General features: G+C 46.0%; 1 protein-coding gene across 6 annotated transcripts in view; it reads right to left on the bottom strand.

Moving 5' to 3' along the window:
* The window catches only part of ESRRB (estrogen related receptor beta), a 158,802-nt gene that overhangs the window by 23,974 nt on the left and 111,689 nt on the right, over nt 1-23,139 (bottom strand). For all 6 annotated transcript variants that reach the window (XM_019499256.2, XM_019499253.2, XM_059723106.1 and 3 more), the window contains 2 exons: nt 16,085-16,201; nt 276-386 (listed from right to left, as the gene is read on the bottom strand). In XM_019499256.2, coding sequence (XP_019354801.1) covers nt 276-386; nt 16,085-16,201 — 228 coding nt within the window. The remainder of the gene's footprint in view (nt 1-275; nt 387-16,084; nt 16,202-23,139) is intronic.

Below are 23,139 nucleotides of genomic sequence, written 5' to 3'. Positions count from 1 at the left end.
GGTGAAGACCAGAGGATCACTGAGGTTATATGCTCAGTCTCTCTCTTTGGGAAAGTTCTAGTGAGGATCTATGGTTAGAAAGGATAAAGCAACAATAGGATGGACACAGATTTCCACACCTACAGTACAGTCAGAGGGGGAAGAACCGTCTGACAGTAATGAATGGAAATTGAAAGAGATCCTATCTGCATAGTACTACCTGCAGATCCATGGCACCAAGAGAAAACAGAGCCAAATGCTGGCTCCAAGGAACACAGTGTGCCAGTTATACTTACATGGCTTTTTGACTGGAGGGGGTATTTGTAAGCTCAGGTAAGTGCTGCTCTCAGAGTCCAGTCTTCTCTTGTATTTCTGGCGCCCCCCACGGACTCGATCCAGGCGAACCCCTGCAAATACAAGAGGTAGGAAATCCTGATAACCTCTTAGCAATGCCATGATGAAGTCCGGAATATTGTTCAAGAGAGGAGGAGTGCCTGTCCTCCCATATCCAGCAGAATCTCCCTGACCAGGTCACTGAATCTAGCTGTCCCATCAGTCCCAGCTTGAGCAGGAGGCTGCCTGATAGTATCACTGAAAAAGTTACCTTACTCCACCACATTAACAAAGATAAAAATTAGCTCGCCCCTACTTTTGAATAACTGCTTGGTGGATAAATTGAGGGCTTCAGCCTTCAGTGCCCTCTGGATGATCATGTTTTTAAAAAAGGAAGTCTCAGAAATGTCACTTGAACCTGAAGTTATAAAAAAACCCTTGAGATTGTTCTTAAAAATGAAAAGTTAAATGTTCTGTGACCTCTTACTGTCTATATTTGCAGAAAGCTGCCCATAACAAAGAGATTAAGAAATATGAACAGAACCAAGATGTTACCATTTTTATCAAGCAAGGCAACTATAATAAGAAAAGAACTAAATATAAATAGAAACAACAGCATGGCAAAGATAACATGGAACTAGGGAAACACAAAAGAAATGTAGCCGTGGCTCTTTAAAATACAGTGAGTCAGACTGCAAACAGAACATTGAATGCAATATCAAAATTTTCCATATCTATTCAAATAGCAATATTGGCATCAATAATCAATATCATAAGGACAGCAATTGCACATACAGTATTGCCAGTATGAAATGTGGGTCAGTAATGGAAAGAATCCATGAATATTTGTCTCGATTAAGTAAATTATTTCTGACCGGACCCTTGGTCTTTTGCATTCAATATCTATGAAATTAGGCAACTATCGAGTTCAGCTGTGACAAACAGCCACTGAAAGTGATTTTTAGAGTCAAACTGAATTTTATCCAAGTATTTACACCACACACACTTGTGTAATCATCTAGTCAAGGAACAGAAATAAACTTATGCGACTTCCCTGAGCAGCCACACTACACAACAAATATTGTGACTAAATGTTTGAGTAATAAACATGAGCGTTTTGGATGAATAAATCTGAGGAACTCTTATTGTTCTCCCAGATAGTGTATGCAGAAAGAGGCTCAATCTGTCAAGTTCCAAGCCAACCCTGTGTTAACCTACCACTGCACTGAAAGCTTTATACCATTATACTAACAGCAGTAATACTGCAACGCAGCAGCCTGGTGCTGACACAACCTCCACCTAATGTCCCACACCATCACTTGTACTGTCCTAAGCTGACTTCCAGAGGGACAACAATGGCTATTGCTAAAGCACAACCCAGTTCAGTGAGTGATACAGAGTGGTGATGGCTGAGAGCCCTTCAACTAGATTCCATCCTATGACTTTCCTATGTATACAAATGTATTCTGATTTCAAAGGAAAGAAACCTCTGAAGGTCTCCACTCCCTGCTGTGCAGAATAAGCAGTGCCTCCTTTTGGTCAATAAGGGGGAAAATATGCTTTCCTGGGAAGTGGTGAATCAGCAGCTGAGTGGGAACTGGCTCCACATCTGTCCAAATAAACCCCTTAAAACTTGATAGGGGAAGCAGGGGGGTCCCCTGGTCCAAGAAGGTTGTTCCAAATGAAACACAGCTATCCAATGCCCCTCGTTAAAAAGCAAAGAAGGTGGCATCACCTAGCAGCAGAAGCAAGAAACCAGTCTGCAGTTCTTTGTGGTACATTTTGATGCAGCAAAAGGAAAAAAAATAGGGTGAAGTCACTCTTACAAAAGAGATGCATGCAGACAGGGACAGTGGCCCCAGTGCTTGGCTGGTGAGATGGTTGCACAGGTTGCAACAGTATTAGGGACTCTCAATCAGATTATAGGGACACAAAAACTTAAGGACATTACAAGAGATAAGAGAGACTCAAGGAGATTTGCCCTCCTCCTCGTGCTGAGTGGATATAGGTCTGTTCATCCAAGGACTTTGGCTTGTTAATTTTGAACCAGTCTGTTCTCCTGTTCCCCATCCTGTTTGACACTCCTTGAGGTAAACACTTTAAATAACAGTTTACACAACCATTGTTCCACCCTGTCACCACTGTCACAAGTCTGGAAGAGCTTGTGAACATAGTGACTCATATATGGGCCAGTTTCTCCTGGCTCCCAGTCACTGAACAGAGTGGTCTAAAGTGCCACAGCAAGTGAACAGACTGATATGCACTTATTACATGTCTTGCTATTTGTCATTGGTGCAGTGCATGAGAAATGCTCAAGACAAGCTTCTAGGCAAAAACCCTGCTACCCCAGGAAACTAACAGCTGAAGTGGTCACATAGCAATGGAAGAAGAGGCGGAGCCAATAACAAAAGCCCAAAAAACAGGCACCTTCCTGTTTCCTTGGGATTTAGCATTTTGTTGGTTCATTTACTGACTCATTTTATAAATATGGTTGAGAAAGGGGTGGGCTGAATCATGCTTCCAAGGAGGACATGGAAAAGGAGCAAGAGGAAGCCTGCTGGGTGGGGAGGTCTTTGAGCTGGAGCAGCAGGGGAGAAGGCTCAGAAATGAGAATAGGACAAGGCAGAGGAAAGAGAGAACAATGAGAGACTGAAGTGGAGCAAGAAGGGAGGAACAGAGCCTTGAAAGAGAGAGGAAGGTCACTGCAAAGTCACCTGGTGGTGAAACATTCTGCATTTCACACCAACCGCTTAACTTCCTTGACGTTTGACTGCAGTGCATAAAACTGCTTTGAGAAAATCTTACTGGACAACTTGATGCATGATTTACTGCTTCCAACCTGGTAGCAATGACAACCCATTACTCTCCAAATGCCATATGACCTACCCAGCCCATTTCACGCCAAGCCTGCCACAGGTCACTTCTTAGCAGGGAAGGTGTCTGTATCACAAAACTACCCCCAACATCAGTACTTAAGGCCCCCAGCAGACAACTTCAGCAAAAAGAGAAGGCCTGATAGGCCATAGCAAGTTAACTCTCTTCTAACACTAGAGGAAGGCTCTCCACATATGCCACGGGGCATACTAGCATGGGGCAGTTTTGGGGCAGCTCATCTGTGCTGTACTAGTTTAAGGGCAGCAGTGACTTCTGAAATGGAGGCTGTTCAGGATGGAAATCTCACAGATCCACTTAAACTGTAACAAGAAGCTTGGCACACCCCAGTCCTGTCACTTCTGAGGGGACCCCTGTATCCTAGTCTTATTGCCTGCCATAGGACCACCCATAGCATCTGCCGCATTGTTCTGGATTCTTTAGATCTGTGGTATATGCTGTCTGTTCCCCACTGCCAATACGTGTCTTAGGACAGAGGAGAGTGGTAACCATGTATCTTCTGGTGTCCAGTCTTTTTCAACCCAGCGTCCTGTCTTGAGTAGGCCTGTCAGTTTTCTAACTATCCTGTTGGTGCCACTCATGTTCCAGGAGCTTGCCTACAGAGAAGGTCTGTGCCAGCATCAAGTCTCTGCAGTGCAAGAGCCGATCTGCTGATCTGTTCAAGCTCCCTGCATTTCTCTGACGTGCCCCATTGGAAAGACGTCTGCCTGACAAGTTTGGGATCAGATGTCCCCTCACTGACTTGATAACATCAGGCTTGGGGGTTTTTTTCTTAATGGAAGTAAAATAATTCCAGACTTTTTTTAAAAGCTGGACCCAGGCCCAGTCTGTCGGAAGTAAAAATAGCCGAGTATGCAGCGACAGCAGCACCGGGAATCAGGTTTAGTTTCTCTTTTATTTTCGGGGGACTAAAAATACTTTTAAAAGCTCTGTGAAGCTCGGCTTTGCCAGTGGGAAATGCATCTTAGGCCCAATATCAGCTGTCGTGTTGAATTACTAGCCTCACATCACTTTCTATTGAGTCCTATCACATGCTCATGAATTGATAGTAACAGAGAGATCCATCTGAGCCAGAAAATGTTGCTAGAGGAAGAATGAAGCCAAGGGACTCTGATGGAATGACTTGTGCCCAGATGGAGAAAAGCACAGGTAAAGGAAGCACTAAGAAGAATGCACCAGTCAGGGCATGATGCCCTAGTGTTTTCAGCAGCAGAGGCATAACTAACATGTCTTGCTGGAGATCAAAGAAGGGGGCATGCAGACAGTAGGGTGGGAGGGATGCTGACGACAGTATACAGAAAAGAGGGGAAGCATTGTTGCCAGTGAAATGCTGTGATTTCCCTCTGAACAGCCTGTGTTTTTCCCTGAACCACAAATAAAAGTTGCAGTGGGATATATGTCAGGGTACAGAGCTATGACAGGAGTAGAGAGGTTTAAGAGAGAAGGAGGTGAAGATGGCCATATAAAACCACAGCTAATAAAAGCCTTAAACAAAAGGACTGAAGAGAAAAGCCATGCCTAGGCCTAAGTGGAGCTGAATGGGCCTTCACAAAATCCTGTGAGGCTTACCTACCTTCTGTTATTTAAGGGTTTTAGGTATAAAAAGTAACTCAGGCAAAATGTTGAAATGCGCCGATAGAGGCTTGGCTGTAGCTGGGCATCTTTGCATGCTGCCTAAAGCAGCCTTTCCCAGCCCCAGGAGCACTTCCCCTAGCACATGGCCAGCACATCCCCATACCCTATGATTCCCTGCTGGAATGTCCTCTTGAGGGCCATAATTAGCTAGCATGACTTAGAGTAGCCCTCAGACTGGGAGGATCTGCCTGTTGCAGATCAGCTAGAGGGATGAGGACACTTTTGCAGTGCCTAGTCTGACAGCTGCTCCTACGTTGAAGCTCAGTTCCTGGACCTGGTTTTCACTGGCTGGATGGCACATGCAATGAGCCTCCACAGGAACCGTTATTTTTTAACATGTACTTTTTGTTTCTCCTCATTTGCCAAGCCAGTTTCTTGCCCTTCCCCAGGTTGGCTCTCTTGTTCATACATGACCACTTGATAATCAAGACATCACTTGCAACTTCCCATAAAACAGCAATATGACAAGTCTGAGCTCTATATACATGGTCATCTCTCACAAGCAGCTGTCCTTTCCCCCTTGTCTATCTGGTCTTTCCTCTAGACCTCTTCCCACATGTGCTGTTGTCTTGTCCACTGTTTTCCTATGTTAGACAAATAACACCATAAGGAGCATAGGGAAATAGGTAAAATCCTACCCTTCCTGGTGAGAGCCAGGGTGATACACAGGTGTGTCTAGGGTACAAGCCACATCTACCCTCTAGGAGCCAGTCAGCAGACTGGATCAGGGCAGGCAGCATTTGCACTCAGGCAATGCTATAGTTTTGCTGGTATAGTTATGTTGGTTAGGGGAATATGAAGATCACACCCCTCTTAGCCAGTGTAGCCCCATGCTCATGAAGCCCCTTCTGTGAGTGCAACTATATCACCAGAAGAGGACTTCTATCAGTTTGTCTTTTGTTGTCTGAAGGGGCAATACAGCTATATTGACAGAAAACTCCTTCTGTTGGCATATGCTGTGTCTTCACCAGGGTGTTCTACCACCACTGCTGTACTGGCACTGAGGTCTGTCCTACAGACAGGGCTTCCAACCTGGGCTACGTTCCCTGCTTTTGTGAACACATTAATTGAGTCGCATGACAGTTGCGTGGGTATTCTCCCCTGCCGCTGCCCAGGTGTGCGGGGGAGGGACTCATCACTCTGTGGGGTTGCACTGAGAATGGATTTTGGCCGCCTGTATTGACAGACATCAAAATCAAGCTAGAGGCAGGCTGCTGACTGCACTGACTGACTGAAGACACCACAGGGATGGAAGGGGACTTCAAGGGCAAGCTTAAACCAGCCCCCTCATGCTGAATTAGCAGCTGTGCCCTACAATACCTTTCCTTCCATCATTTTGTTTGTTTAAATGTCAATACAAGCACTCGCACCAGAGCCTGGTTAGACCAGACACTGCTGGTTAAGGGGCCAGGAATGTATCGTGATATGCATGGCTGTGCTGAATACTGCAAACCTATGACCAATGGCACAACAGCGTTGCAACAGGCTTGCAGTAAATGGTATACCATGCAGTTTGCCATGCACTGTAGCCCTGTGGCCCGCAGTGTCCAGTACATCCATTCCCCTTTCACCTCTCCCACTGATGTTGGCTTTAGCTGTAGTTTTGTCAGCTCCTCACAGACTTCTCTGAAGCCCGTGCCTTTTTGTACCTGGGAAGCCTGAAGAATTCAGCCAGTTACCTACGGCTTGTGGGTAAAGAAGCATAAGGAACACCTGGTCTCTACTGGGAGTGCACACACTTGCAGATGGTCTATACCCTCTTCCCCAGTCCTTCACATGGTGCCTGCTTTCTTACAAGTGCACTCTCATCAAGGCAGGGGTTCTGCTTTTTCTAAGTATTTTTTAGTGCTTGGTTCAGTAGAGCTCAGCTCCTGGTTGGAGCCCCTGTGTGCTATTGCATTATCAATATATAGTCCTGAGATTCCAGTGCAAGTCTTTGTTGGATACCACACACTTCAGGGGAGCACCACCATGCATGATTTGGAAGAAGAAATGTTGGTATGCACAAGCATCACATACTGGGAGGACAGAGTAAAACTCAGGGAATTTTCTAACAGCCCAAATGATGCCAAGACCAAGTCCTATTAGCTTTCATTAAGAATTAGATGCCTATAGGCCTGAGGTTAGATTCACAAAGAGATCTTTCTAAGGGCACTGCTGCCCAGTAGAATCATCTGTCATGAGTTAGGCACTAGGACACCTAAGCATGAGATCCACAAAGGCCCAGCAAATGAGCAAGGAACCACCAGGTGAAAAGAAATGGGGAAGCAACAGATCTGTCCTGTGAAACTCCAAGATTTAATAGCCATGAACCTCTCCCTGGAGTTAGTCACCTAATGAGGATCAGTCTTTTCTTGTGCAAAATACAAAGTAGTCACAGGGCTTTCTTCTTTTGACCAATCAATATTTAATTATTATTATATGCAGTGTAACATTTGTACCAGGATCAGGGAAAAGCCCGTTACAGAACATCCTATAGCCCATGGCTAGGACAGTCTCCTGGAAGGACAGAGATCTGGATCCAAATCCCCACTTCTCAGGCAGAGAGGAGATTTGAACACAAGTTAGTGAGTCCTGCCAGGCTATGGGCTTTGAGCTGCTAGGTACTCTCACGACCTGGATAGTCTTGCATAATCCAGTGGAAGATATTTTGCGCTGTTGGGCACCTTAGACACCTTGGGGACTTCAGACACATTTGGGGTTATGTGGCAGCACTCTCTGTAACAGGTTTGGTTATAGTGTTGCCAAAAGTGGCTAAAATCTGGTACCTCATGGATCAGGACCTTTGCACACCTGGGGCCTTCCTTCCTTCATCCTTTCCTAATGTCCATTTTATTAAGCTATTAAAAGAAATCCCCCCCCCCCTTGTGTGGCACACAGAGTAGCATATGGGGGTAGAAATGAGATTGAGATTTATTAAACTCCCCAAAACCGTTAGATACAAGACATTTGTTGAGTGCCAGTTACAGCCAGACAACCCCTTTCCTTAATCAACAGCTATGTACCACTAATGGAGGCTAGACACAAGAATTGATGGAAGAGCGGTCCAATCTGGTGTGGCAGCAGGCTAGATACTGAACTAAACAGATCAATGAGCTAGACTGAATGGGGGGAGGGGAACCATCCTAGATAGATTAATGTTCTGTTCAGGTACAGCAGGAGGTAGGATACTGGACTAGTTAATGCTCTAGCCAAACAGTGCAGAGGTGTGGCAAGCTGTGTTCCTGCAATGGAAGGTAGTCAGGTGTGGATGATACAGACATCAAGGTGTCACTCACTGCACCTGGGGATCCTGCAACTCCGAGCCTGGAGTCTGTCTATCTGGCTTTAAACACAGGCATATTTTGGGGAAAGAAACATCCTTTTTCATTCTTTTTCATTTGGATGCCTAGAATAGTGATATTTCTGGCACCGGCTAGAGGCAGAATACTCTATAAATACAAAGCCATTAAATCCCATGCAGCAGCAACCTGATCGGAGCTGCCTTTTAATTTCCTGACATGAGCTGGCCACTAACCCAATTACCCAGAATCCCCGGAGGAGTCCTCATCCTTCCCAGGAATCACAAAGAGAGAGACCGAGCATATTGCATGGATGTCAGCCGAGCTTTCACTGAAATCAAATATCTTTTAGAAAACACATGGTCTGGGAGTGAGAGTGGGGGCAGGCAGAGGAGAGGAGGGAGGGTTCTGGAAACATTTGGCTCCATTGAGAGATTTTGAAATTTAAAAACAGAAATGAAGAACCCCAGCTTTAGTTACTGCATTGAAAATGCACTCTCCTATTTATTCAGTTATCAGGCTTTACTGAAGGATGAATCCAGTGGTTATTAAAGGGAAGTAGATTGAGATTGCCAATGCCTGACATCTTCTGTTTAAAGGGCAGACAGCACAAGAGGCCAGGCTTGTCCAGGGGAAGAAGTGAATTTGTTTCAATTAGAAAACTCTTGGGGGCACCCCACCACCACATGCAATAAGGCCCAGAAACAGCAGAGCTGAGGCTAAGCTTGAATAAGGTGCCATTGACTATAGGATTTCACAGCCTACAGACTGGGACTGTCAAAAGAAAGATCAAGTTGTGAGGGATAATTGCTTGAGGTGAAAGGCAAATTTGGCTTCCTTGTCTATAGGCTCTCAGGTTGTGTCACCTCTAAATGTGAGCAGTGACTACCTCCCCAGTGTAATGACAGGTAGAGGTTTGGAGAGTGCAAAGATCTAAGTGATATAAAGTTGCAAGTTCCTGAGATTGAAACCATTCCCATAGAGGTTGGAAATGCCCTGGGAAGATCTACCATTAATACAAAGGCATATTGGGTAAATTCTGTGGTTCTTGTCTGCTCACTTCTTTCATATTTTGTTTCATTACCTGCCCCTATAGTGTTGGTGCTGAAGTATTCTAGTGATGAGTACAGGAGGAATAAATTAGATGAGACAGATAAGAGTCCAAGAGCTTGTGGGATTTGTAACAGAAAGAAGCTGGATGCTCTGTTGAATTTTAACTTGTTTTGCATCACTCCCTTTAGAAAGGCACAAGCATGACAAGTAGCTAAGGCCAAGAAAGGAAGAGTTCAATCTGGAATCTGAATCCATGGCATCTCTACTCAACAGCAGATGCACTTTTTGGAAAGAATGGATCTGCGTATGTAAAGAAATAAACCATATCCCTGTCCCAGCAAGCCCCTGGGAACCTGACACTTCTCCTCCTGGAGATCCAGCTGCTTCCTTCTTTTGTGAAAAAAGCACCTTCTTTTGCATGTGTTGGCTCTCCTCATCCACTTCTTACCAACACTCACCTAAGAAATACAGCTACAAGGGGAACCTTCAGTGTCTGTAAGCTCTCCAGACCACAGTACTTCCAGAAGGAAAACACTTCCCTTCCCAGGTGTTCTGAAAGGACAGAATCTTTGCAGTCCACAGCTCTATCCCTAAACTGTAAGTGCCAGGTCCTGCCTTTATGGTGTCCAGTTCGTAAGAGTAAAATGCTGGAAAATCTGGGAAACTTTGAGGTTATCCCCTGCTCTCTGCAACAGGTGAACACCCTTGTAAGGGAAGACTTCCTAGATTTAAGATTTAACATACCAACTGGGAGGAATAGTGCACAGCTTCCTGCAGTAGCCCCAAAAGTATCAGACCAGAAGGGGAATCTGACAAACCCCAGTCTTTGGCCAGTGTCCTTAGAACAGGCTTTAGGCCTTTAGATGGAATGGTTTTCCCTGAATTAGCAGCCTAGCAACTGTCCCTTCTCTTGAGTGAATTCCTCTCAGCCCTTTAAGATCAACGTATTAAAGCAAATCTGGTGCTGGCAGATTGTGGCCAGTTAACATCCATGGATAGCAAGGTTCTTATTATCTACAGGATTATGGGCACTGTGCACAATGGCTGTACTGTTCTTCACCCTCAACCTTCTGGGACCGTTTCTAGAAGTGAAAAGGATGTCCTGTCTCCACAGCTCATTCCATCTTTGTCCTCTGCTGGGAGCATATGAGCACTGACTGTGGTAATGATTTTTCCTCTCCAGTAGGATTAGAGAGAAGCCACTAGCCTTTCTGAGAAACTTGCTCATCATAAGCCAGGAGATAAGTCACATCACAGGTTTTGCAGGAAGTGGGAGATGGCCACGTGTCAGCAATACAAAGCACATTCTTACTGCTTGCGAAGATTTAAAAGAATGAAGGGACAAACACCCAGTAGGAGTATTACAGGGTTATGCACTTTGAGGACATGTTCCTTTTTGCCTTTCCCATATGCATACACATGCACATGCTTTGTGAGGGGATCTAGCTCCCCTGACCTCAGAGTCCTTCCCCTGCCCCCAGTTGCTCTGGTTCCTATTAGATCTCGAAAATGCAGGATTATAGTCCTCTGCAGTGGAATCGAAAAGAAAAACAGCATCAAGGGAGCAGAGGCTGAAAGGACGGGGCTTTGCAAAGATTAGACAGTTTCTCTTTCAAAGCTGAAAGCGACGGCCTGGGTTAAGCCTTGGTAACCTGCCAGGAGTGTGTCGAGCTGCACTGGGAATAAAAGACACCAGTACAAAAACAGCAAGTGGTGGCAGCTGCCTGCTGGCTGCACAGTTTCAGAAAGAGGGCAAACATTCCTGATGGGGAAAGGTCTCCACACGGCTATCATCACTGTGAATGCCACACAACGAGAAAGGAAGGGCCTGTTTGACAAAGGACGGCTGGGTCGCTCCATTTGGAAAGCTGCTCACAAGCTTGGCCAGTGGGGGGCTGGAGGCTTTGTTGTGGACTCTGTGCTACAGGCAACATCTCTTCTTTCCTTTGATTTGCCAACTTCTCTGTTGTGAGACTTCTAAGGAGGTTGCAAGCAGCCCCCCTCCCACTCCGTTCGCCCTCAAAGAGTGGTTTTCCCAGGGGAAGCTTGACATCATGCCACCTCTCCCTTGTACATCACACCTCTCCTCACATCTGCTACCTGCTCATGATACTGGTGTTAAAGGAAAGCTTCCTCGCTTGGCTCCTACAGGGAAAGCTAGCATCACAGTCACTGCCATGGCAACACCCTGAGAGGTAACCCACACAGGGTTAGGACATCAGTGTCAAAAAGCGGAGAAGCTAAGCTGGGAGTTGTTAGCTTACATCTAAACTTAAACTCCCTTCAACTGAACCCACTTACACATATTTCTCATTATCTGAAATTAATCACTGCCTCCACTTTTAGACATGAAAACTGTGAGTACAACTGAAAAGCCATCACAGAAGGGCAATGAGCGACTGGGACATGACAAAAGGAGGCTCATTCTCCCCACATCCGATACAGTGCAGGCTGAAGTCAGAAGTGCAGAACTCCAGAGACCCACAACCACAAACAAACATCCACCACCAGAAAGTACCCGTAACAAAGTACAAGCGCTTACAGCAAGACTAGTTTTAAACGCTGCCTGAATGGAGTGAGCAGGAGCTATACTCCAGCTGGTACGTGTCTGGGACACAATATCAGGGAAGCGTCTGGGTTCAAACAATCCCAGTCTTGATGAAACGTGTGCTCCCTTCCAAACCTAGCTCCACTGGCCAGTGCATGTGTGTACACACACAGTTGCTCCTTTGAGGACTCTCACAGGAGAGTCTTTACTTTAGATTCCCCCAGTTTTTGTTCAGTAGGAGCAAAAAGACCAGAACTATGCCTGCCCCTGCACTGTCTTCTACAGGATGCTGCTAAGGCAAGGAAACAGAGCATTAAATAGCACAGATATGCCAGGCAATAAGCCCTTCCCTAGAGGCATCAGCTCTGGGGGGCAGGTGAAATTTCAGGCTCCGTGTCTGGGAGTCTTTGGCCTCTCTGCTGAGACTGCTAACAAAGAGGTCAGTTAGCACTATCTCAATGGAAAGGGAGAGTGAGTCTCATAGGGAAGATGACAAGCAGGCAAATGCTTCAGACATCTGAGCCAGTGGGGCTCTGCCCAGGATACTTCCTGCCCCAAGCTCTGTCCAGGTTGTGCTCTCCCCAGCGAGTCTCCCGTGCTCTTCAGCATCATGCTGGGAGAACCTGAGCTGACAAGGCTCTGGTGTCCATGCAGTTCCCTGGTTGCAGTGCATTGATCAGGGCTCTCTTAAAGAAAGAGGCCTGGATATCTGAGACACCTATTGATCGCTCACTCAGCTCCTTTCCTGCCTGTTTCTTGTTCACTTTCTGCATTTCCATAACAAACCTACACTGCTGCGTTCAACCAAAGGAAGACCCTGCTGGATCTTAGAGAGGCAAAGTCCCAGAAGGGAGCCTGAGCCTGCTCCTACAATAGGATTCATGCCAAATGTTAGAAGTTGAGTAAGATAAGGATCAGAATTACCCCACCTGTGCGTGTCCTCTCTGCTTATTACTCCCAAATATCCCTTCTGTTTGAAGCTAAGGCTGGGCCCAGGAAGCAGAATGGTCTAAGTACATAATTCAGTACGTGCAAAATAACTAAGAAAAGACACATTTCCCCTTTCATAGCAGTTGCTGGCCAAATATAACAATAGTCTCCCACCCCTTTTATGAACAAGGCCAGCATCTGTACACACAACTGTTACAGTGACTGGCCCACGGGCAGTCAATGAAGGAGCCATGAACAGAACTCAGGGATATTAACTTTAACTACAAGACCATCCTGACTTTGGGTACTCACTCCCCAGTTTGCCAGCAGCCAGGGACAGGGGGCAGGGAACATGCTAGCAGCCTTTTGAAATGTCTGAAGGCAAAGGAAAGAGAGGAGATATCTGGTGCAATATAAGAGGGTGGAATAGGGGGAACTAGAAATAATCAGATGAAATTAATAAAAGGGCAAAAAGAAAGCTGGGCTTCTTCCCAGTGAGCTCTACGAGACAAAAGAGCGCTCTCTCCAGGGAAGCCTCATCACATGGGACTTTTAAAACCAGATTGGATAAAGCACTAGAAAACATACAAAAGAGACAGCTCCTGCTTGGGCTGGGAGATGGCGTGGTTGATCTCACAGAAGGATGGAAATCCAAGGTGGGAAAGACCAATGACCCCTTTATAATCTCAAATCCCTTGTCAGTTCTGCATTTTTGAGCAGAAAGTCAAACAATTATGGATTTGCTCTTTCCAGAAACTCCTGACTGGAGACCAAGAGCCATAAAACAATTTTTTCTCCCTTTTTGGATTTTGCTTTTAAAGACGTGTATTGATTGAATTCTCCATAATAATACTTTGTACTTCCACAGGGCTTAATATAAATTAACTAATCCATCCTCAAAATCCCTCCACAAAACAGTTAGGTGTGCCCCTCATTTCACAGATGGGAAAACAGGGAGAGAGAGAAAGAAAGAACATGCCCTAAAAATCAGTGTTTCTTAACCTTTTTTGTACCATGGCCCATTTGTAAACATCAATGGCCAGTCCCAACCCAGTGCCTCTCACTCCCAACCCACTGCCCCCCGTCCCCAGGACCCAGCCGCCCCAGGATGTGGGGCATGGGATGGATGTGTGGGGCATGGCGGGGCTCCAAGTAGCCCCTTGCAGGCTAGAACTCTGCCAGCCTGCAAACGAAAAGCCACCATTTCCCATGTTTTTCTCCTTTAAAGGAAAATCCATTTTTAAAGTTTGTTGATCCATTTTTAAAGTTTATTCATGACCCTTTCATATACTCTTGTGACCCACTTTTGGGTTGTGACCCATGGGTTAAGAAATGCTGCCCTAAATCATACATTAAACCAGTGTCAAAAGCAGCTGAGAACTCAGGAGCCCTGTGACCTGTCACTAGGTCTGGCTTCCCCTCCCCACATATATTTTTCTATGGACATCTATCATAGTCCTGTCAATACATCCTTATGTCATATACTCTATACCAGAGGTAGGCAACATTTTTTGGCTAGAGTACTGAAAAAAACACAATGTCTACCTTGAAAGGTGCCAGAGTGCGGACATGCTGGAGCCCAGAGCAGCTGTTTGCAGCCTCCTGGCTGCAGTCGGCCCACAAAGCTCCGTCTGCTTGCAGCGGGGCTCGCAGCCTCCCAACTGCCTGCTGGGAGCAGCCTGGGCTCCGTGGCTGGCAGCAGCTGCTTAGAGCCTGGGCTGGCAGTGGTGTGCCGAGCAAAATGGCCTTGTGTGCCATGCTCAGCACATGTGCTGGGGGTTGCTGACCCCTGCTAAACATAACAGGTCCAAGTCATGGATTCAATAGCGAACCACCATTCACTTTAATGGTGCTGGATCAGTCCAGTAGATGATGAATACTACTATACTCCATTACTAAAGCAGTTTGATGATAAAAGGTATGACAGCAAGGAAGCATCAATAACTCAGAAAAGCACATGGGGCCAGGAAATATTTCATTCTCTGCTATACTGAATGCAGAGAATTAGGTATCAAGGGGTCACTCTCCTACCCTGCAAATAGGTACGTTCTCTGAATCCTACTTGAACTCCATCACCTTCAACAGCAAGGTCATGGATGGTTTGCCCCCTCCGAGATTGGTAACTGGCCAGCTATGGTAGGAAGATCTCTACCCGTAGATATTACACATCCATCAAAGCACACAGACAAGGTTTAAAATCTAATCTACATTCCTAACAATACTAGCTGCTGTCAATCAGCATCTCAAAAAATGAGCACCCTACTGCAAAGCAATGCAAACTCTAATAACATCTTACAATTCATCACTGGCTGCTAATAGGGTGCAGCTGGATGTGAGCAGTGCGCTGGTTGCCTTGGCTCACACACGTTGGACTTGCATAGTCTGTAGCCAGTGGCTATTTGTTGTGGTTAGACTGAGGCTGCCATGCTTAGCCAGATATAGTAATGCAGAGAGCTCCAGGCAATGACTCTCCTCTCCTCCCTTCCCCCCTCCCAGCAGGATGCCAGGGAAATTAGGCCTTAAAGTCAATCCATAAGAATGTGTTTAATTGCCACTGAATTCCCAGTGGTTCACCTTGAATGGATGAGGATAAGCGGGGGGAAGCAGCATAAGAAAGAAGCCGAGCACTGTTCAGCTGTTCACAGAGTGCTGAGTGGATTAATAGACTGAGAGACTCAGGCCAAGCACAAATGGCAGGAGGACCCCCAGCTCATGGACAATGTTGTGCCTCCTACCGTGTTCCTAAAGCCTCCCCTCAAACTGGAACAGCTGGAAGCTCCTCCCTGCACTTTGTGACATGGCTTCATGAACCCTGCCATACTTCATAAACAGCCCAAACTACTCATCTTTAATTAGCCATCCTTAGTTAAAGCCCCCACTCCCATTGTATGGGTCCTGGTTTAGTCAACAGGACACAGCAGTGACCTTGGTGGGGAATGTTTTCCTGTCTGTGATTCCTTTAGAGAAGAAGTGTATGCTATCGATGGTCATGCCCTAGCTCAATGAGGGCCAACCTTTTCGGAAGGTGTACCACAAATCATCCCTGCACCCTTCCCCCTCCCCCCAAGCATCACTCCAATCCCCTTCCCCTGGCTAATCAATTGCTCTGTTTTCTGCCCCTGTCCCATACTCCCTGCCCAATCTGCTCCCTACCATATCCTCCCTGATTGATCTCAGACTTTGCTTTCTGCTTCCTCCCTTCTCTGCTGTTGTGCTGCCTTTGGAAACTAGAGCTATGCTTCAAAGAGCCAAATCTTGTCTCCTGACAGAAGTAGATCCCTACCTACCCCGAGTCCTTTATAAAGCCTGCACTTTGGGAAAGACAGGGATTTTTCACATGTAGCCAGTCTAGGGACTATCACAAGGTCATACTCAGGATCAGGCTCCTGCCAGGAGAGCGAATCATCCTGAGTCCCTGGCCCTTCTCTCTTACCTTCTTTCAGCATCCCCACTTTGAGGCATTTCATGAAGCGACAGGCCTGACAGGACTTGCGCCTCCGTTTTGTGATCTCACACTCGTTGGTGGCTGGGCAGCTGTATTCAATGTTCCCTGCAATCAAACAGACAGAGAGTCACTCTTGCTCTCCTCCTTCAATGGCAGGAACTGCTTTAATGGCCATTGTAAAGTCCACCTGGTTTGTGCTGGGTAAAGCCCAACAGGCCACAGGCACCACCAGCATGCATGCTACATATTCATTCATTCATTCATACACCCAAGACTGTAATGAAAATGTCACTGGTGAGTGTCTGGGGTAAGTAGACAGGCTGGGACGTATTTGTCAAAAAACTGTACAAAGGCAATGTAGAAGAAAAAGCAATGCCTGCCCTGGAGCTTCAGTAGAAATCCAGCCTGCAGGGGTGATTGTAGATGCCAGGTCTTCAGCCATATGATACCATGGCAAGCAAGACACACTGCTTACCACTTAAGCAACAACTCTAGTACAAGCATATATCACTTACTACTACTGTAACCCTGGGCCTGGGAGGCCAGCACTTAGCACAGGCCCAGTTCAGTTCCAGGGTGTGTCCCAGTCCCACCATTTCACATGAGGTTTGTGCTTTCCTCTGTGCTTTAGAACTGTGTCTGATCATTCCCATCTTTTGCTTCTGGAGCTGGGGAAGGGTATTTCCAGTGTGGCTCTAGGGCATTGTGATCCAGCATGTTACAGGGCAAAGAAAGCATTGGTTTGTGATGAGAAGCTTGTTTGATGCATTTCAGTTCCTGGGACCTGAACACAAACCTTCTTTTTGGTTTCACTGTGTATGGCATTTGTCCCCCCAATTCTTGAGTTTGAATCTACAGTCCAAATCAACCCGAACACTGAAAGCTGAATGCTTTTGAGTTTGGCCTGATTTAGGGTTAAAATCATGAAAAAGTATAAATCCAAACAGTTTCCTCAGAAACTATAAACTAGGCCCAATTCTCCTGAAACCCAGTCCTGGATGTGGCAAAAGTTGAGTGACCTTCAGCACAGCTGGCTCAAGGATCTGGTTACTGAAGGTAGAAAGGCCCTGGTTATGTTGCAAATAGGTCCTCTCTTGAGAATTCTGCTCCTAAAAGAGATGGCAGCTTCCTATTCCATAATCTCCTACTGCATTTTTATTGACCCCTGGCCACACCTACCTCTTGCCCCTTAGCTCAGCACAGTGTCCCCCATGTTTCCAAACACATTCTTCACTTTCCCCTTTTCTGGGAGTCACCTCTCTCTTTAATTGCTATGGGCCTGGTTTTCACTTCCAAGGCTTAAAGGGCAATAGAAGCATCCCAAGTTCATGCCTGCTTGCACTGCATACCACCATGAGGCAAGAAGGCAACACCAGGCACAGATGCAGTGGCCTAACACAAAGATGAAAGTATTGTGATGTTAGGTCATGGAGTTGCAGAACAGTTATTTAATCCTAAAAGACAACAAGCAGAGAGACAGCTGTCTCGCTGCCTGCCACTCCCTCTAGAGTTGATTTTTCTGAAGTGGGCTGTTCAATATGTGGAGTGAAACCAGGAGGTTTGTAATTCAAAGCTGACGACAATGTGATGGCAATAATGTATTTAAGGGAGGCAGTAAGGCTGGTGGTTAGAACGAGAAGCTCAGAATCAGGTTTTCTTGGTGTGACACTCAAGTTGGGAAGGATTGTGTTCTGACAGATTAGAGCAGGAATCAGTGATTCAGACTCCAATGTTCCACTCACAGTCCTGACAAGGAGTGTAAATTAACTCATGAGAACAAAGGTCAGGGACTGAGGACCATCGGATTCTACCATCTCCAACTAGATGGTAGGTGGAGATTGGCTTCGGAGAGCTGGAGCAGGAAATCCCTGGATTCTTTTACTGGAACTGCAGTGGACTCTTGTAGTCTAGGACAAGACTTTTCACCCTCTGTCTAATGGTAGCTGTCCAATAGTACCTACTAGCCACCTAGAATGAGGGAGGTGAAGTTTAATTAAAGCCCATCAAGATGCTGATTGGGAGCATGCTAAAGATGGACAGAACAGGGAGACTCAAAATGAAGGATGCACCATAGGATTCATCTCACACTATTATGCTGAAGAAATCCAGACCCCGCTGGGTGACCTGGTGCCAGGAGTACTGTAAGTCCCATAGGATAAGGACTGACTGCATGTAGGATGTGGATCTTCTGCCTTCAATCTTGTCTTGTATGACCTGTGCTCTGACAAAGATCTCCACCATGATGGCTGCCTTCTCAGGCCTTGCCCTTCTGTACACTCACAGCCCTGCCATCCCTGAGACAAAGACACTATGCAGAAGCAGAAAGCAGTGCACAAGTGTCTTCTGTTGCATCTATAACCCATGAAAGGACAGCACTTGAATGACAATAGCCAGCCACATATCAAATATCTCTGAAAAATGGAAATTAAGATTCAGGCTTGATCCCAAGGTCATAAATGAACTCCTCTAGATATATGAACCCAGGAAGCCAAAGGCTCAAAAGCCTTGAGGCCCTGGCCACAAGCTCATACAAGTGAGGAAATGGAGTAGCCTCATCCCAAGAAATTTGGTCTGTACTGCCTTCCTGTTTTCCAAGTGAGGACTCATCCCCCGACAAGTCCCACCGCTTTACACGAGTTTAGAGTATGGCTATCACTTCTGTTTTGCATCAGGCACCAAATAATCATCTCATTATGCAGCTATAACCTATTGTGTTGCTATGCAGTTTGTGTGTTCTTATATCAAATGGACAGTAATGACGGCTCATCCTGCTATGGCTCAAACTCATCACATGCTGACTGAAGGATGACTCTGGAGTTTCCCAGAGACCCTGGTCTGATGATACAGTTGTCAAGCAAGACACTGGGACACATCCTGAGTAAGCTCCAATACTATCAGACTAACCACCTACCCTGCAAAGACTAGTGTGTCCATGCATGTGTCAATGACATTTGTGCACAGCAACCACTTCAGAGCCAAAGCATGCTCGTCACCGGGGTTTGAATTAGGGGGGAGCTCAGGGAGGGCTGACCCCCTGCCTCTCATAAGAAACAGGAGCCCCCCTGTAAGATTTGAAAATCATAACCTGGGGGGGGGCTCTGATTTTATTAGGGCATTGTGATAGGCAGCCCAATTTTTTTGCAGGCCCCCCCGCCCCACAGTCAAAGTGCAATTTGAACCCTGTTCATTACCTCTCAGGCCAGCCCTTCAAAGTGACAAAGAAGTGGTCTCTTGTGTAGCAGACTTTTTGGCTACCTGGGGAACATGTAGGCAAACCACACACCCAGAAACTGGAGTTTCTTTATTCCACTTCCACACTCTATATGTACTTCTAGGCTTCTTTCATATCTTGTGACAGATTCTTCCCTGCCTCTTGCCTTGTGCCTTTATTTGTACTTGTGCAAAGTAGGTGGCATCTGCCACCAAATCAGAACAGCAGCAATTTTATACCTACTTTGTGTGTAAACACAAAGAGCCAAGCCAGCTGAGAATCAGGCTCATTGTGCCCCCTCTGACATGAGTCCCCCACTGGGGTGAGAACTCCATTCAGTTGTGCAGAATTACATCGGGCGTACACTTGGCTCAAAAATGTGTTATCAGCTGTAGGCAGGACTAAGTGCTATAGCAGAGGAAGATTCCTTTGCTTGACAGTGCTCTGTAGTTTGGGAGGAACTAAGGACACCACAGAGGAGAGAAAGACGCAGTCAGCATCAGCCAAGCAAAACTCATCCAAGAAAAACAACTGTCTTCCCAACTTTAGCAAAGTTCTTTGACTTTTTTTTTTTTTTTTTGGATCTCAATTTCTTTTATGGGCCCTGCGGCAGGCTGCCAGCACAGCTGAGCTGATCATACTGCCTTGTAATTTTTGTAAGTGCCCTGTGATAAAGTGATGAGATTAACTCATCGGAATTCCAGCAGCCTCGCCGTGGCTGGCGGTCATGCTGCCAGCGCAGCCACCATGCTCCGGGTGCTCTGGGGAAGGGAGGCTAGCAGGACTCTGGGCTCGCTGTGACAGCTGGGGGAAGGGAAAGGAGGGAGAAGGCCATGCAGGTCAGCGACTCCCTGCAGAACAGTGCACCTCTGCTCAGGCATGAGAACCTGTATGTGTGGGTATGAATTTGTGGCAAGTTTGCATGTGCATTGGGTATTAGAAGGCTAGAAAAGGGGTTAGTCTGACTTTCTAAGAGGCTGTGTTCTGAACTGCCCCTCGTTACAGGAGTTTTTTTTGCCTTAAACCCGTGTTTATCTCTGATCCAAACACAGCTGGTGGGATTCCCCTGACATCACTGTACATTATTTACCTCAGAAATGACTTGACACTGCCAAAGGCAGAGGCAGGCAGAGCAATTAAAGCAAGGCTCTGCCCTTTCCCTAGCTCTGCCATAGGTTTGTTTTGTGGCCACACAGGGTGAATAACATCCTCTCTCAGTTAGCCCTGCTGGAAAAGGGAGCGAACACTGCTCCACCTTCCAGGGGCCTGCAAGCCTGGATTCAGTAAGGCCTGAAACGTCAATTGGGGGTTTCAGCTGGGGGATGCCAGGACCGGGCAATCGACTATTAATATGTTAGATAGCAGGATTTCTTTATGGTGGAGCGCGCTAAAATGACACCATTTTCTGTAAAATGTGGACCAGTGGCTGCCAAGAAGTTAGCAGCATAATTTCCAATGTAGTCGTATGCACTTCTATGGAGAAAGTGCCTGCAAAAAAGCACGAGTGCCAGCTGCAGCTCCACCTTTTCACTGTGTCTAAAGAACGTGTTACTGGGACAGGGAGGAGCAAGGAATGCTCCCCGGGGCCCTGAGAACTTGGCAGCATCCCACAAAGCTCCTGTTTAAGAGGTCTACTGAGCTTCTGTTGCAGAGATGAGCTCAGAAATAGTGTCAGTGAAAGGCCCAATACGGACTGCACCTCTGCTTATCCACTTATACTGATCCTGCCCTCATGCAAACACATCTCCAGCTTACTGGGAGGATGTCTGAGGGATCAGACACAGAAGTTTCTGGGAAACTCCTCAAACTAAAGCTATTCAGCTTTAGCCCTGAGTTTTCTTTTTCATGCTCCCCTATCCTCTTCTGTCATTCTTCCCCTTTCACTGCTTACCTTTTCATCTCTGATTTCAGTTTAGTTGCTGGACTTACTTATTTGGATCAGATACTGGAAATAATCTAGTGGGACCTTTGCACCAGTAAAGGCTCCAGTTCAGCAATGCCTCTCCCTAGACACCAATTCCTCCTCCTGCTCATTTTATGTTAACACTGATACTGTGTGAAAGTAACAGTTTGCAGGGTTGATTCTGTTTAACTTCATCACAAATGCCCCCTTTAGTCTGGAACTTCAAGCATCAATAGTTGTGAAAACCTGAGGGAAAATCTGGTCATTTGAGAGAAATGAGTGCAAGGGATTAAGACCCTAAGACTCCTAAACCCATACTTGGGCATCTAAATAAGTGGCCTGATTTAAAAAAATGCAGAGCATCTTGCAATTCCCATCCACACTTTGTAAAATCAGGAGATTTATTAAGGTGCCCACATATAGATTCAGCAGCCTAAGTTTCAAGGTAGCAAAGGATGGAATATTAAACAAGGAACCGCAAGTTGGAAAGCTGATGAGAGCATCAAGAGTGTGTGATGACATCATGGCAGTCACACGCATAAAGCTGGAGTCAACAGTATCTTCAGAGATGTCACTCCTTTAACTGCTCCAGGCAGATGAGCTTCTGCTCTCCCACACAGCACTACCAGAATCAGTGGCACACCCCAGGAACACCAGAGTCTGTGCCTATGCGGTAGCCTGCAGGGCAAGGACCCGCAATACTTTGCTATTATTGTGCTTTTCTATATTTTAATGACCATAGGAATGTAACTAGAAAACATAAGTAATTTAATAGGCCCCACAGAAACTGCCCTGCTGAGATCCCTTTGCAAGTCTGCATTTAGTAAGAGTCTGTTTTTTCAGATAAAAACAACTGGTTTGGGGGGCAGGGTTGGCCATCTCATCAGAGTTGGTGAACTGCAGTATCAGAGAGGATTCTGCCAATAGATGCGAGCAGCATGTGAGAACACTCAGGTTGTATTGATGCTGCTGTAAAGGAACTTCCTGAACATTTCTGTTGCTGAGCTGTGACCTTAGAGCTGAAAAATAACACAGAAAGGGGGTAAGTATGAAAGAGGGCTAGTGGGAACACCCGCATGCATGTACCGCTCTTCTCTACTGAAGGGAAACACAACTGCTCAGTCCTGTTATAGGTTTTCCACTGCCAAGGGGATTCACCTTTAGCAAGTATCAGTAGGTTAGGTTTTTGCTATGAAGTTCCCAGTGGCCAGTCGAAGTAGAACATCAGCCAGCAATGCTAGAAAGCTATGGTTTTGTTACAAATTCTTTATAAATCATCCTACCTACCACAGGGAAGTGAATGAGCTGCATTGTCCATATTTAAATCCCAAAATGGTATAAGCCCCAGCTGTTTCAAAAATCACCTATCTTCTATGTCCTACCATGGCAATTGTGTTCAGCTATGTGTCCTGAGGGTGAGGTTTACAAGATCCAGAATCTGCCCCATTAGAACAGGATGTAAAATGCACGTCTTTTTCTGAGTCTCCACTAACTGCAAGCTCATGTACTACCTGTGATATAATTTGCTGGGCTTTTAGAGGGCTTTGAGGACAATACATGGTGATCTACAGGGAAGGGAATGGGGAGTACAGCCATTTAAATTTATTTTATTGCCTATTTGGAGCTTTGAGACATTTTTAGTTTTACAAATATCATATTTTCTACACACCAGAACATAATACCTTGTTTCTGAAAGGTGGGGTGAAGGGAAAAAAGAACTTTCCTTATTGTAAGTAATTGAGTAGCAGCAGCCAGGGAATAAAGCATCCTCATTGCTCTGCTCTCTGTCAGATTCTACTTCTGGTTTCACCAGTAAATGGCAGAACTTGCTCTTACTGTATTTCTCACAAGTAATGAACACTACAATTTCCAGCAGCTGGTTGTTGGGGGAAAGGTGCATATTGTATGTGAGAAAATACGGCAATTATC

Source organism: Alligator mississippiensis, chromosome 2, assembly GCF_030867095.1.
Source record: "Alligator mississippiensis isolate rAllMis1 chromosome 2, rAllMis1, whole genome shotgun sequence".
Taxonomy (NCBI): domain Eukaryota; kingdom Metazoa; phylum Chordata; order Crocodylia; family Alligatoridae; genus Alligator; species Alligator mississippiensis.
Note: the sequence above shows the minus strand (reverse complement) of the source record. Positions and strands in the feature narration are given on the sequence as shown.